The sequence below is a fragment of the Ochotona princeps genome, chromosome 5 (assembly GCF_030435755.1).
Source record: "Ochotona princeps isolate mOchPri1 chromosome 5, mOchPri1.hap1, whole genome shotgun sequence".
NCBI classification, from domain to species: Eukaryota; Metazoa; Chordata; class Mammalia; order Lagomorpha; family Ochotonidae; genus Ochotona; species Ochotona princeps.
The window spans coordinates 89,112,878-89,126,223 of record NC_080836.1 but is presented as its reverse complement, the minus strand read 5'-3'; the positions used below and the strand labels follow the sequence as shown (position 1 = coordinate 89,126,223).

Sequence of the window (13,346 nt, the reverse complement as noted above, 5' to 3'; positions counted from 1 at the left end):
CCAAGTGAGCTGCAACGGCCGGTGCGCGCAGATCCGATGCGGGGACCAGGAACCTCTTCCAGGTCTCCCACACGAGAGCAGGGTCCCAAAGCCTTGGGACCACAAGCAGGGAGCTGGATGGGAAGTGGAGCTGCCGGGATTAGAACCGGCGCCCATATGGGATCCCGGGGCGTTCAAGGCGAGGACTTTAGCCGCTAGGCCATGCCACCAGGCCCAGGCCTTGTTAGATTTATAAACCAGTTTAGATTATCCTAAAATCTACCAAATTCAGCAAAATTATGTGTCAACACAATAAACTGCTAAACACTAAAATGAAAACAGACACGAGACAGCTGAATAGTACCCTATAGCCACTTTAAGATGTATAGCAGCCGGTTCTGTGTACAAACAAAAATTGAAATGTCAATGAAGTAGTCACAGGATGTGGATAAGAACTTGCACTGTTATAACGTATTGGTTACTCAATACCATGTCAATTAATTCCATAATGTTGTAAATTGTTGTTGATGTTGTGCTGGGGCTTCTAATTGATAGGGACGATATTCTGCCAGCTCTGCCTTCAGACCAGAGATGGTCTCCCCAAGAAACTGTTGAATTTATCTGGACAATAAGATGCTGGACTCTATGCTTGGTATATGTTTGCAACAAAAGAATCTCGACTTAATTTGAACTGTAACACTGCAACAAGGCGGAGGAATACATCATGGGGGGAGGGGATGGAGGGGGAATGGGGGAATCCCAGAGCCTATGAAACTGTGTCACATAATGCAACGTAATAAAAAAAAAAAAAAAAAAAAAGAAGCAAATGAAAAACTTGGGTTACTGGAGGCAGATTCTGACAGCCAATGTTTGCTCCTGTTGGCCTGTTGAAGCCTGCATTTATATTTAATTAAAAAGAAACACATTTCTATTTTGACACATATGTCTCTTAAAAGCCAGAAATGAAAACAAAATTAAAAAAAAAAAATCAGCAAAGAGACACGTTTCACAGTGATTATTCAAAGCAAATGCTTTTTCTAACTTTTCTCTGCCAGCTATCTTCTTGCTTAATAGTATCGGAAATTCTAATTAAAATTATATTGTGTTTTCTGATTAATCCAAGGAACTGCAAATAACTCTAACTTTTGTACAAGACAAAGAGAACAAATTATAACATGTAACTATATTCTACTGCCCATTTATGGTTACTAAGAATCCTACAGAACAGAGTGGAGAGCAAAAGACATGCAAAGGCAACTAAAGGAAAAGGAGCAAAGTCATAATTGATATTCTTTTCATCCAGACACTTTTAATTCTCTTTCCATTGCTCCACTAATAAATTTTCTTCTTGCCTACAATAACTTGAGTTGCTTTCTTTATTAACAATCAGAAGAGTTAACCCCTCATCTCCAATCCCTTCTCCTTCTAGTCCATCCTACTCCAGGTAGCATAAAAATCTTCCTAAGACACAACCCAAAAGATACCTCAAAACTATAACAACTCCAGGCTGTATAAACTCTTAGCCTGTTATTCAAATCCCTTTATCAGTCCAGGCAGTGCCAACTCAGAATAGCATGAGGGGGCCCAGCGGCGTGGCCTAGTGGCTAAAGTCCTCGCCTTGAAAGCCCCGGGATCCCATATGGGCGCCGGTTCTAATCTCAGCAGCTCCACTTCCCATCCAGTTCCCTGCTTGTGGCCTGGGAAAGCAGTCGCGGACGGCCGAAAGATGTGGGACCCTGCACCCGTGTGGGAGACCCGGAAGAGGTTCCCGGTCCCGGCTTTGGATCGGTGTGCTCACTTGGGGAGTGAATCATCAGACGGAAGATCTTCCTATCTGTCTCTCGGCTTCTCTGTATATCTGACTTTGTAATAAAATAAATAAATCTTTAAAAAACAAACAAACAAACAAAAGAATAGCATGAGGGATTACAGACTCTGAAGCGGCACAAGCCCAGATTCACACTCTGCTAGTTGTTAGCTGTGTGACCTCAATGTGCTGCAGCCTCGGTTCTCTCACACACTGCTTGCTTCATTCAGTGGATGATTAAGAGAAAACGCAGGCTGCCTACTAGATAGAGTACCAAATTGTACAGCACTAATATCAATCCAATCGAGCCATTTAGCATGATTCAGAAGGCTCTCCGCTTTTTTTGGCCTATGGCACTTTAACCATGTTGTTCTTAGCATACGAAACCATGTTGTTCTTAGCACATACTAGGAACAAATGACTGGCCAATGTTGGAGTCATGGCTCTAACTCAGGCTTGACTTCAAAACTCATGCTTTATGTGACTGAACTGAATTAAGCAATTAGTAGAGTGTGCAGGATATTAACCACATTTGACACATAATTCGTCAGGAGAAAGAACAGTATAAAACTACTACCACCTCCAAAGTGCCCTCCCCACAATGCACACTTCTTTTTTCAAGGCTTTCTAATCAAAACTGCACTGGGGAATGGATAGCCAGCAATCGATCCATCTAAGAACGTTGGTTTCTCTCTAAAATCATTACTTGGTATCTTATACTTTTATTTGCTGAATACTTACACAATCTCAGCTACATTCTAAGTGCTCTAGATCTAGCCATCTAGACACACTATTCAAATGGGTATCATATATGAATACAAACTACAGAACCTAGTGAAAATAAAGCAATGCACCCAACAATGTTTCTTATCTCTTAAGGAGGCATGTCTGAGAGGACATAAGACCTGAAATTGGCACTTAGAAGAATAATATGGAAGCCAAAAGTAAAACAAAAAGGTACTGCTTCAGTCACATTAACAAAAACATTCTCCTGGAAAGCGAGTTTCAAACCTCAAAGCTAAGTACTGAGTCCTGTCACTTGAGGCACATAAAACTCAGAGAGGCACGCTACCCGAGTGCACCCCTGGGAAACATCCTGCCTAGGGCCCAACAATCAAGCTAGAGAACAAGTGTCCCATTATTCCCTCAGACACTTACTTCTCCGTAACTCAGAGAAGGATCTCCACATAAACGAAAAGACAACTCCTAGGCTGCCCCACCGCCTCAAAGCAAACCACAGGGAAGCTCTCACCGCCCTACCTTGAAGAGTGTCCTCTTTTGCTACTTCAGTCTCATCATCATCATTCAGGCAATAAACTGTTTCTTTCTGTATGTCTTCCTTTTTTAGGGTTCTTGCATCCACAACTATCCAAGTCTTCTTTACTTTCTCTGGTACAATCTTACATCCAAAAGATAAATAAAGGAAAAGTAGGATTCAGAATGATGGAAGATTAAAGCCCTAATAATACTCTCCCTGGTTCACAAAGAAAAACTCAGAACAATATTCTGGCTATACTGCTTAGTTTGCTAGCATGAAAATTTTAGTTTATTTTATGACAGCATATACTGGATAATTCTCATTATATCCATTATTCCCCCAGAGCAAGCAAAAGACAAATACTAGTTTGTACAAACAGAAACAGATTCTACACAATACCTTTACACTGTCTAGTAAAAGAGGACTGAATCAGTTTTCCAACAAAAAACAGCGAACAATCTATCAGTCATTAGAAATCAGCAAATAACTATTTAAGGACCACTTGAGAACATATCTTAATTTTGTATACGTATTTTGCACATTGAAAATGTTCATTTATATTTAATAGAAATTTTATATATATTTAGATGAGTATTTAAATATGTAATATATGCATACTTATACAGTTCAAAGAAAGAAGGTTAAAGACTACTCAGACTGGAATTCCATCAAATAATCACCTTTAAGAGGGCGTTATTATGTACAATGTACCTATGTCACACAAAAGGCAAATTCACAGTAAAAATTTAATATTTTTGAATATTACACAGCTGCTGTTACTATCAGATATGAATTAGGTGTGACTAAGTCTCCTAAACAAAACTGAACTCTGGTGAATTTAGACTTCTGCTACCATTCTACAATGGCAACATTGCATTTTCTTTCTTTAAAAAAAATGAGAAGTCTGACTGCATGATTAATCATCAATTAACAATGGAAAGAAAGATGAGGGAATCAAATTCTATTTCAGAAAACTGTGAAAACTTTCTCTCCTATGATGTCTTAGACATAAAAAGCTAAATAGAGATTAAATGAACAGGGAAAGCAGCTAGAGAAGTAGTAATTATGGTTCTGACTAACCCACACAAGACTGTCATTCTTTATGTAAGCATATTTATCTTCCTGGTAATATTTCTCTAAAAAAAATAGTATCTGGCAATCACTTACAGATTTATAGGCCACAATCTTTATAGCCAAATTGGAGCCAATGGTCAGTTGACAGGGCCAAGCCATGGACCGCTTCTCAATTTTCTTAAAAACACACAGCTGTCTCAGACTCTCACTAAACAAAGAATAAGAAAATCAACAATTTCCAAATGTTAACTTTGCTAGATTATGCAGTTAGTTTTCTGTATAAGAAGCGAACTGTTGTTGATCAGACAGGGAGGAATAGCAGAGGATGGCAGGAAAATGACAACGACAACTTGGGAGAGAGCCAGCACACAAGTGAATCGGCTTAGGAGGAAGCAGAAGTTGAATTACTTTGCTGACAGGTGAAAATGAACATCTATATCCTCCTCTCTTCAATCTTTTCTTTCAACTCTGCAGAACAAGAACACCTTTGAGACTGTGAAAGCAGCACATCCACAGGGAAGCCTGCAGAAAGGGCTCACCAACGCCACGGAAACCTGGGTATCAAAGGCGGGCCACATCTTGGAACACCACTGCACACAAACTATAATTCACTCATCAATTCCAATTCCCTTAGAGATTGCTAAATGAAGACTACACAGGAAATAAAGGAACTTGTCAACATTTAGTCCTAAGGTTTAAGGATAACTCTAGGTTTCTTACTGGGAGGAACAGCTAGGATAGGGGAATGGCAGACACAATATATAGTGCTATTTAATTTGGACAAAGTAAAGATTAATTCTATTTTCAATTGGGCCCTAATGAAACACACGGAATGGAGATAGATGGAATTTGTGGTATTCACTAAAGTAAAGAACAAAGGAATTAATGGCCAAACACACTCAAATTACTCAGCGAAGCCATTCTGATTACCTCGATGCAAAAATAAAAAACAAAAACAAAACAAAACAAAACAACAGATTCCACCAAAGGGGTAAAGATTATCTTACATTATTTTCAAAGTTACAGACACAAGTCTTGAGAGACTCCAAGTTTCTGAAATAATTTACGAAGCACAACAGACATTCTACCAGAATAATATATCCTGGTTTAGGTTTTTTTCCAAAGTTTATGATTCATCTAAAACGATAGTACCTCTCATTCTTGAGTTTGTTTGGGACTGAATAAGTATGAACCAAGTCCATCCTGTTCCACAGGACATTTCAACTCTAAGCTACATCTAAGACCACTGTGTGGTTTGGATTTGGTCCCAGGGAAATTTCTAAAAGATCAGCATTAATATATGAGAACTAAGAACAGGTCATTTGTCCACCAGCAGAGCTGACTCCTCCCCAAGTAGAAGTCAATTTTCCTTCCTAAGACCTACTGTACACAGTGTAGAATCCACTGCTGTTTAGTTTGCTACAACAGCAGAAAAGTTCTGTTTCTAACCATGCCTATTCAAAAGGCTGTTAAGAACTAGAAACATGGCTACTTTGATAGAGGGACTGAGTTTTTAATTTAGATAACTTTAATTAACGTAAATAGCCCATGTGACTAACAACTACTGTACAGGATGATGAAGTTCTAGTCCACATTTCCTGGCAGGCCTAAAAATTAAAGTAGCTTCCAATTAGTAGTATAATGAACAATCAGCACTACTTATTACAACATATGGTAAAAAAAAAAACCCACTTAGCCATTTGTATAGTCCCATGCTTTTTTTAGGGATTGTCATGGTTAATACGATTAATTTAAGACACTAAGAGAGAAAAAACTCAGGAACACATATGTGCACATATTGTGACCAGAAAACCAATTACATTATGAAACTGCACTGTCAGTAGTCCAGTGACTCCTCCAGCAATCACCTGGGGAATTACAGCTCATTTGTAAAGATTTCTCTACCTATAATCCTTCCTGGGTAAATGTTTAGAAAATGAAGGTGTGCCATTTGTCATTTATAGTTTAACACACCAGAAATATTTGAAGACTATGATTTAGAAGAAAAATGAGAACAAATATACACTATCGCTACTGAAAAAAGATTCTACTGGTTAAGTTTTTACTTCAACCATATACATAAACAACATTATTTTGCATACTGAGCTCACAAGAACATTTGTGGAATGAATCAAATGACAAACTAGAATTAATTCATAAACATTATGCAGTATAATCGTTGAGTGGTTGAACCTATACAAGCCATACAGCCTGGCAAAGGTAGTCCATTGCTTACCTTACCAAATCAGGGCTCCCAAACACATAACTATTCTATGTGCCATCAATCCGTCTTAGGTTCTTCTATTCTCTAACTAAAAGGCTAAAAGGCAGTTTTACTGTTACATGAAAGAGAAGGCTTCCATTCTCCTTAGATCATTTTGTTTTTACTAATACCCATATGAAATAAATAAGGTCTAAGTTCTTTATATTTAGTGGATTCTATTTTTGGTTTGTTTTCCTAAATACACTATATTATGATCAACACATATTTTTAAGAAAGATTAATATATGGCCCATCTTATGGGCCTGGCGCAACAGCCTAGCAGTTAAAGTCCTTGCTGTGAACACGCCAGGATCCCATATGGGTGCTGGTTTTAATCCCAACAATCTCACTTCCCATTCAGCTCCCTGGTCGCCTGAGAAAGCATTCAAGGTGATCCAAAGCCTTAAGAGTTGGGGTGGTGATAGCTTGAACTAGGTAGGATCACAGAACCCACCAACACTCATGAGTACTGGGGCCAAGAAAAGGCTGGGCAGGTCCAGACTGCAGCACCCATATGTGCATCCCAAAGCAGGGTATAGGGTGTGCCAGCCACAACATCTACCAGCCCAAAGGCCAAGATGGAAGGGCAGGCTATGCCGAGCAAGGGCCTAGCACCTACTGGCATGTGTGAGATCTGGATCTGAGATTAGACTGAGTGGGGGAACTTGGGAAACTCCCCTATGGGGTCATAGCTTCCACTGCTGAGCACATGGTTCAGGCCTGGGGGTTGGGCAAACTGGGCAAAGCAGCTTCATCTGCTGGCAAGTGCTTGGGTTCGTTTTGGAAGGGGAAGACTGGGAAGAGCTGAGCAAACCTTATCTCACTGGCAAGTGCAGAAACCAGGCTGGAGCACAGATCATTCTTAGCTAGGCTGTCACACCTGCCAGTATGCATGAGACAAGGATGGGAGCAGACTAAGTAGAACCAGGTGCCAGTGCCCACCAGCGAGAGGCCTCGGGGTAGGCTGGGTCAGGCCAGGCTGCAGCATCCAAAGGCAAAGGCCAAGACAGGGGAGGGACTATGCCAAGTTGGGTCACAGTAACCACTGGCATGCGCGAGATCTAGGGCTGGGATCAGGCCTGGTTGGGGAACTAAGGGGACAACCTGGTTGCATTGTGGTTCCCACTGGGTGAATGCGAGGGCCAGAGTGGGGGGCTACTATCTAGTCTAGACATGGCTGCAGTGTCCCTTGGCATGGGTGTGGAGTGGGTCTAGGGTGCATCACACTGGGCTATACTCCAGCACCCACTGGTACTTGTGACAATCAGAGTGGGTATAGGACAGGCTAGGCTAAGTCTCTACCCATGCTGAGCCATGTGTGAGCTGTGTCTGGGTGTGGGCCAAGCTTGATTGGGCTGTAACACCCAACAGCAAAAACCAGAATGGGTGAGGGCCGGTAAGGAAAGGCCACTGTTCCTGCTAGGACAGGAGGTGGACTAAGTAGGGCTGGCTCATGGACTCATTGGTGGGCATGAGATCTCGCACTGGGAGGGGTTCTGATGGAGGAGCTTGGGTAATTCCTCTGTTTGGACACAGTCCCTTGCAAGTGAGTGCAAGAACCATGATAGGGAGCAGCCCAGACCAAGCCAGGTTATGGTACCCACCAGCATACAAACAAACAAAAAAAACACCAGACCGTGACAATGGTGGTCTCACCCACTTTCCTGCAGCCCTTGACCCTCTGCACCCTAATCAACTATGTAAAAATCATCACAATAAAAATTTAAAAAAAAAAGGAAGACATCTACTATTTCACCTTACATTGATGTATGGAGTCTCTGGTGCTATCTAACATTCCCAATCTTCACCGCATAAATCCTGGAAATAAATCTGAAACGTCATCCAGCCACATAAACTTTAAAAAAGTTGATATTTGTTGAGTACACTAATTTTAAAATAAAACAGAATACTTATTAAAGAATGGCTGCCAATTCAAGCGTAGACCCCTAAAAAGAGAAGCTCCCAGATCTCTCCGGTCAAAAAAACATTGACATGAGTACAAACCAAAGTTGCCCTATTGTTTTCCCCTCTTACCTGAAGGAATAAATTTCATCCAGCCCATCTTCACCTTCTAGAGATACCATCATCATTTTCACCATCTGAATGCCTTCCTTTTGCTGCTCAGTAATTCCTTTTGGAGGAAAAGAGGGTCCATGACGGTCCAAGGGTAAGCCATCTCCTCTGTCCCCAGTTCCACCTTCCTTGCCAACTGGAAAAGGCAAACTACCAGGAAAAGACCACAGCAGTTTAGAAACCAGGAAATAATTGGGGTTCCAATACTGTGAATGTCACTAACTAGCTATGAAAAAAATGGATATGTTGGCAAAACTCACCTGGCTTTAAATTCTCATCTGTAAATGACACAGTATTTACTTAAGTCAATATTCTTTCAGTTTCCTGTGATGGAAATCTCTGATTTAGTAAATCTGATTTAATAAATCTCTGATTTATTGTCTTATATAATCCAACAATAAAAAAGGGAGGGTTGTACACAGCCTTGTCATGACCAGACCCAAGGTTGCAAATGTCACAAAGCTTATCTGATTCTCACTCTGTCTTCATATTCACCTTCATTGTCCTTTATGCTGGCTTCATTCTCTCAGTCTGTCCTCCTTTATCGTGCCTCTGAACATAATCAATGTCTGCCTCGGTCTAAATGCATGCTCCACAATCCCTCTGTTGAAATTTGGGAAAGACTGCCCACTTCGGGGTTAGGGGAGACCTTGGGTAAACGATGCAGTCATGAGAGCAGACCTCTAATGAATGGTTAGTTTATGTCTGTGATGTTGACGTGAGCCTTTTCTTCCCTTTTTGTATCGTGTGAAGACACAGTCTTCATCCTTCTCACCATGTGGGAATGCAACAGGGTGCTGCCTTGAACACAGGCCAGAGACTGATCTGCCAGAACTGCGATCTTGGACTTTCCAGTCCAGATATGATTAATACATTACCACATTTATAATCTGCACAATGGAACAAGCTTTTCATTGGGTATTTTGTTAAAGCAGCAGGATCAGACAAAAGCAAGCTCATTGCCCAAGTCTACTACCGGGGAGAGATTCAAAATCAAAACAGGAATCATACAGAAGATCCCAGTCTTCGTTTAGGCCAGGAAGTTTGAGTGCAGGAAAGAATACTTCCTAGAAAAAGCCAATGTGATATTCCAAGCAGAAGAAAAAAAGGAAAGCCCACTGATGATTGCTCAACCTATATCAGACACCACACAAAACATTCCAAACCCAAAGAAGTAAGTAAAACTGCCATTTTCCTTGTGCTTTACTCCAGCTTTTTGATTGCAATGAGAATAAAACCAGACTGGGATTATGCATCATGGGAAAATTCAATCAGCAACGCAAACCGAAAACTACATTTTCTAAATGGTATGTGGAATGTTACAAAAATGCACACAAATAAACAATCTCATCTCACACTGCAGGTATTGTTTGGGTGGAAGGAAATTTCCATATCCATCATACAAACAGAAGGTGAAACTACAGACATGAAATAAGTTGGTTAAAGCTGCACAGCTAATAATTAAGAAAAGCTCCTTTACCTAACCAAAAGGCAACGTCACTTCCCCCTCCCCCCCCGAATGCTAGATTTTAAATGCAGTCATCTTTTCAGTTCACGCAAATTGTGTGGTGGTCATTACTAAGTAGATGATTGTTTTTTAATTTGATTTTCTATTTTTCTTTACTATAATGAAAAGGGGGTTTCTGCTTTCATTTTTCTATGAATACTATAACAAATGTGCATGACCTCAATTACCTCAGATTAAAGGCTTCCAGGGAGCAGGTTTGCATGAAATTATTGCTAGTTCCATAACATCTACCACAAAGGAACAAATGACATAAAGTCAAAGTGTCGGGAAGTTTATCCTAGGATGTAGCTACAATACAAGGTAGCTACCTTGTATTAGACCAGAAACAACCTTTCTCAGGAGTCAGTCAGCAGAAAATACTTAACACTACGTCCCAGGAACAAACCTGCTCAGAACACAGTGCTTCTCCAGGTTGCTGCAACTTGTTCAGCCCAAAAGCAATCACGCAAAAAAATCCACTAGCACTGAAAGCATGGACTTGACCATACCTGGCCCTGCACCAGCTCGTACAAGAGTCTAGGTTGAGCTCACCACAAGTGAGCTTTCTTGGGGGACTCTCCAACTGGATCATTGGACTCAAATCTCAGCCACAGGAAAAAAATCACAAGATATGTGGTGTGTCCTTGGAGTGCACATATTAGGGCTGGGCTTCCTCAGTTGCTGATGCCCATGCAGTATGCAGCATGCCCAGATGCACATGGGGGACAAAAAGGTCAGCTCATCTAGGGCAGTAGAGGATGTCAAATGCCTCATCAGGGAATGGACCACTCTCCTAGCCAAGCTTTGCAGCAAGTGTCTGAGTCTGTGGATGCACTAAGGTGGACTTGGTCAGCCAATAGACATTGCAAAAAATTTTTTTCAACCCTAGTGCAACAAAGCTGACAATGCCTCATATCTATTAAAACTACTCAAGTAACACCCTTGAAACATTCCTCGCCACATCAGGGCCTCTAAATTGTCGGCAAATAATAATCTCCCACCACTGGGTGCCAATGCAGTCTGACAGCCAGGAGTGGCCCCTTACCCCTTCACCTTCTGTGGATAAAGGAGCAAAACAAAACAAAACAAAAACTCTGAAACATCTGTGCCACCTACCTTCCTCTACACCTTGATCTTCCCCACCCTGATGCAGGCCCGCATGGGCACTTAATCCTCTAAACTATGTAAACAAGATTAAAAATAAAACAAAATAGAATATTTTTTAAAGCTATAAACTTGAATTTATATGCTGGAGGTTTATGGCATAAGGGAAGGCATTATTAGTGAAGAAAAAAATGGAACCACACAGCAAGGAAGTAGAACTTGTACATAACATTATTATATTGCTGATACCAAAAGAAAAAGTCATTTCAGATGACACTGGTAGAAGTGAAGCACGCTTCAACCATGCAGAGGCATCCTGAGCTCCTGACAGGGAAGGGAAGGGAATTGGAGCTGGGGTTCTCAAGCACCGAGGAAGCCTCAACCTAGTAACAAGTGTCACTTAAAGAGCACTTAATTTCTTTCAAGTATCGTCTTAGCAAGTATCAGTTTGATGGCTTATTCTGAGCTATTTTTTTGCGCTCCTCCAGAGAAGATGTCCCTCAGAAGTCTTAAGCAGGACATCCGTGCCGGAGAGGGTCTTCCTTCCCCACGGCATGCATCTGAAGAAGCCACGCGTTCATCACTCTCAGTCAGAGGCTGCTGGGTACAGCTCTCAATTTGAAAAATGAGTGTCCTCAGAAGATTAATAATTCAACATCCAATCCCAACATTCAGCTTTCACTAAAAATAGTACAAGAACAAGCTGGTTTCGAGTACAGCAGGAAGGCTCCATGTAGTGCAAAGGATCTTTGTGTTAAGGGTATAAGACATAGAAAGTACATCCTGCGGGAGAAATCCAAGCCATCCTGCAGGAGGGACTACTCCCCCGAACAAATTGCAAAACACAGCTTTCCCTTCTTTTGTGCATACCCCGCCTCTAAATACCAATAGAAAATTGCATTTGGTATGTGTCTTTGCTTTATTTAGTTCTGGAAAAAGTTAAATATAAAAAATTTATGGCGTGGGGCTGGTGCTATGGTACAACACGTCAAACTGACACCTACAATGCTGGCATCCAATAGAAACACTGGTTCAAGTCCTGGCTGTCCCACTTCCAGTCCAGTTCTCTGCTAATATAAGTCAGGGAAGCAAAGGAAAAAGGCCTTAGTGTTTGGGTCCCTGCTGCCCAGATATAAGGTCAGGAAAAGTGTTCCAGACCCCTAGCTCTGTCTTGCCCCAGTCTTGGCCATTGTGGCCATTTGTGGAATCAAAGTTTGGAAGACCTTTCTCTCTCTCACTCTCTCTCTAACTCTGCCTTTTATATAAGTAAACCTTTTCCTAAAATTCTTTCTTTAAAATGATTGCCAGGTTGGCATTACTGTCTACCTAAAACACCTACTGTTTGTAGGATACAATTTCTACAGCCTTCAAGAGAATTGTTAATTAGGTAATTGGGTATGTATGGAGGAGATAAACTAAACATTCTCCATGATCCGTCTATTTCCTCAATTTTTTGAGTCTAAAACAGTGAACAACTGATCTGTTACCGAGCTCAGTTCTTTCCTATCATTATGACTTCATTTCTTTATCTGCAAATCTCAGAACAGTTCCTGCAACATAGAGAGCAATCAGTATGTCATCCAATAGATTCTATCTCAGAGCAAAAAGAGAAGATTCCTGGGAATCAGGCACTCTATAAAGGGGTCCCACTCAATGCTTGCGGCCATCAGAGGATTTGCCCACATTCATTATTCTTAGAGTCTTACAAGAATTGCAGGGAGATGCCAGACTTCTTCAAGTTATGGATGATAATATCCAGCTGATCCTTGCTGAATGGACTGCTGAGGTCAGTGAAGACTTCAATATGCCTCTTCTCAAACTTCTTTCCTCTAAAAGAGAAAATTATCACATTAAGAAATCATTCTCTTGAATTATCTCCTACAAATCCAAATATATATGGCCACTTAGCAGGGAGGGGCCAAGAAATGATTTAGACATTGTGGATACACATGACTGTTTTTGGATGTCTACACACTATTGATGCTTAGCTAAGTTCCTAGGAAATACATAATCAGCCCTGGTATATCTCATCCTGTGAACAGACTGGGAAAGAGCTCTGAGCACCAGGAAAACCACATTCCCTAACTCCTAACTTAGTTTAAAGATAAGGTCACTTTGATTTCGAAAGATCCATTCCTGGATCCCAGCCTCCAGAAGGGAAGAACACAAGCAAAATACTCTCCTAGTATCCCACAACTACAGTCATGCATAGATTCTCTTTCCGAATAGCCTGTTCCGATTCTACACACAAGCTAGGAGCAGAATTATGTGGAAGAGACAT

At 41.1% G+C, this 13,346-nt stretch overlaps 1 protein-coding gene across 1 annotated transcript in view; it reads right to left on the bottom strand.

Moving 5' to 3' along the window:
• Nucleotides 1–13,346, bottom strand: part of XRCC5 (X-ray repair cross complementing 5) — a 90,025-nt gene that overhangs the window by 69,630 nt on the left and 7,049 nt on the right. Inside the window, exons 5-8 of the mRNA XM_058664983.1 lie at nucleotides 12,772–12,894; nucleotides 8,416–8,604; nucleotides 4,212–4,326; nucleotides 3,047–3,185 (exon numbers count right to left, since the gene is read on the bottom strand). Of these exons, the coding sequence (XP_058520966.1) occupies nucleotides 3,047–3,185; nucleotides 4,212–4,326; nucleotides 8,416–8,604; nucleotides 12,772–12,894 (566 nt within the window). The remainder of the gene's footprint in view (nucleotides 1–3,046; nucleotides 3,186–4,211; nucleotides 4,327–8,415; nucleotides 8,605–12,771; nucleotides 12,895–13,346) is intronic.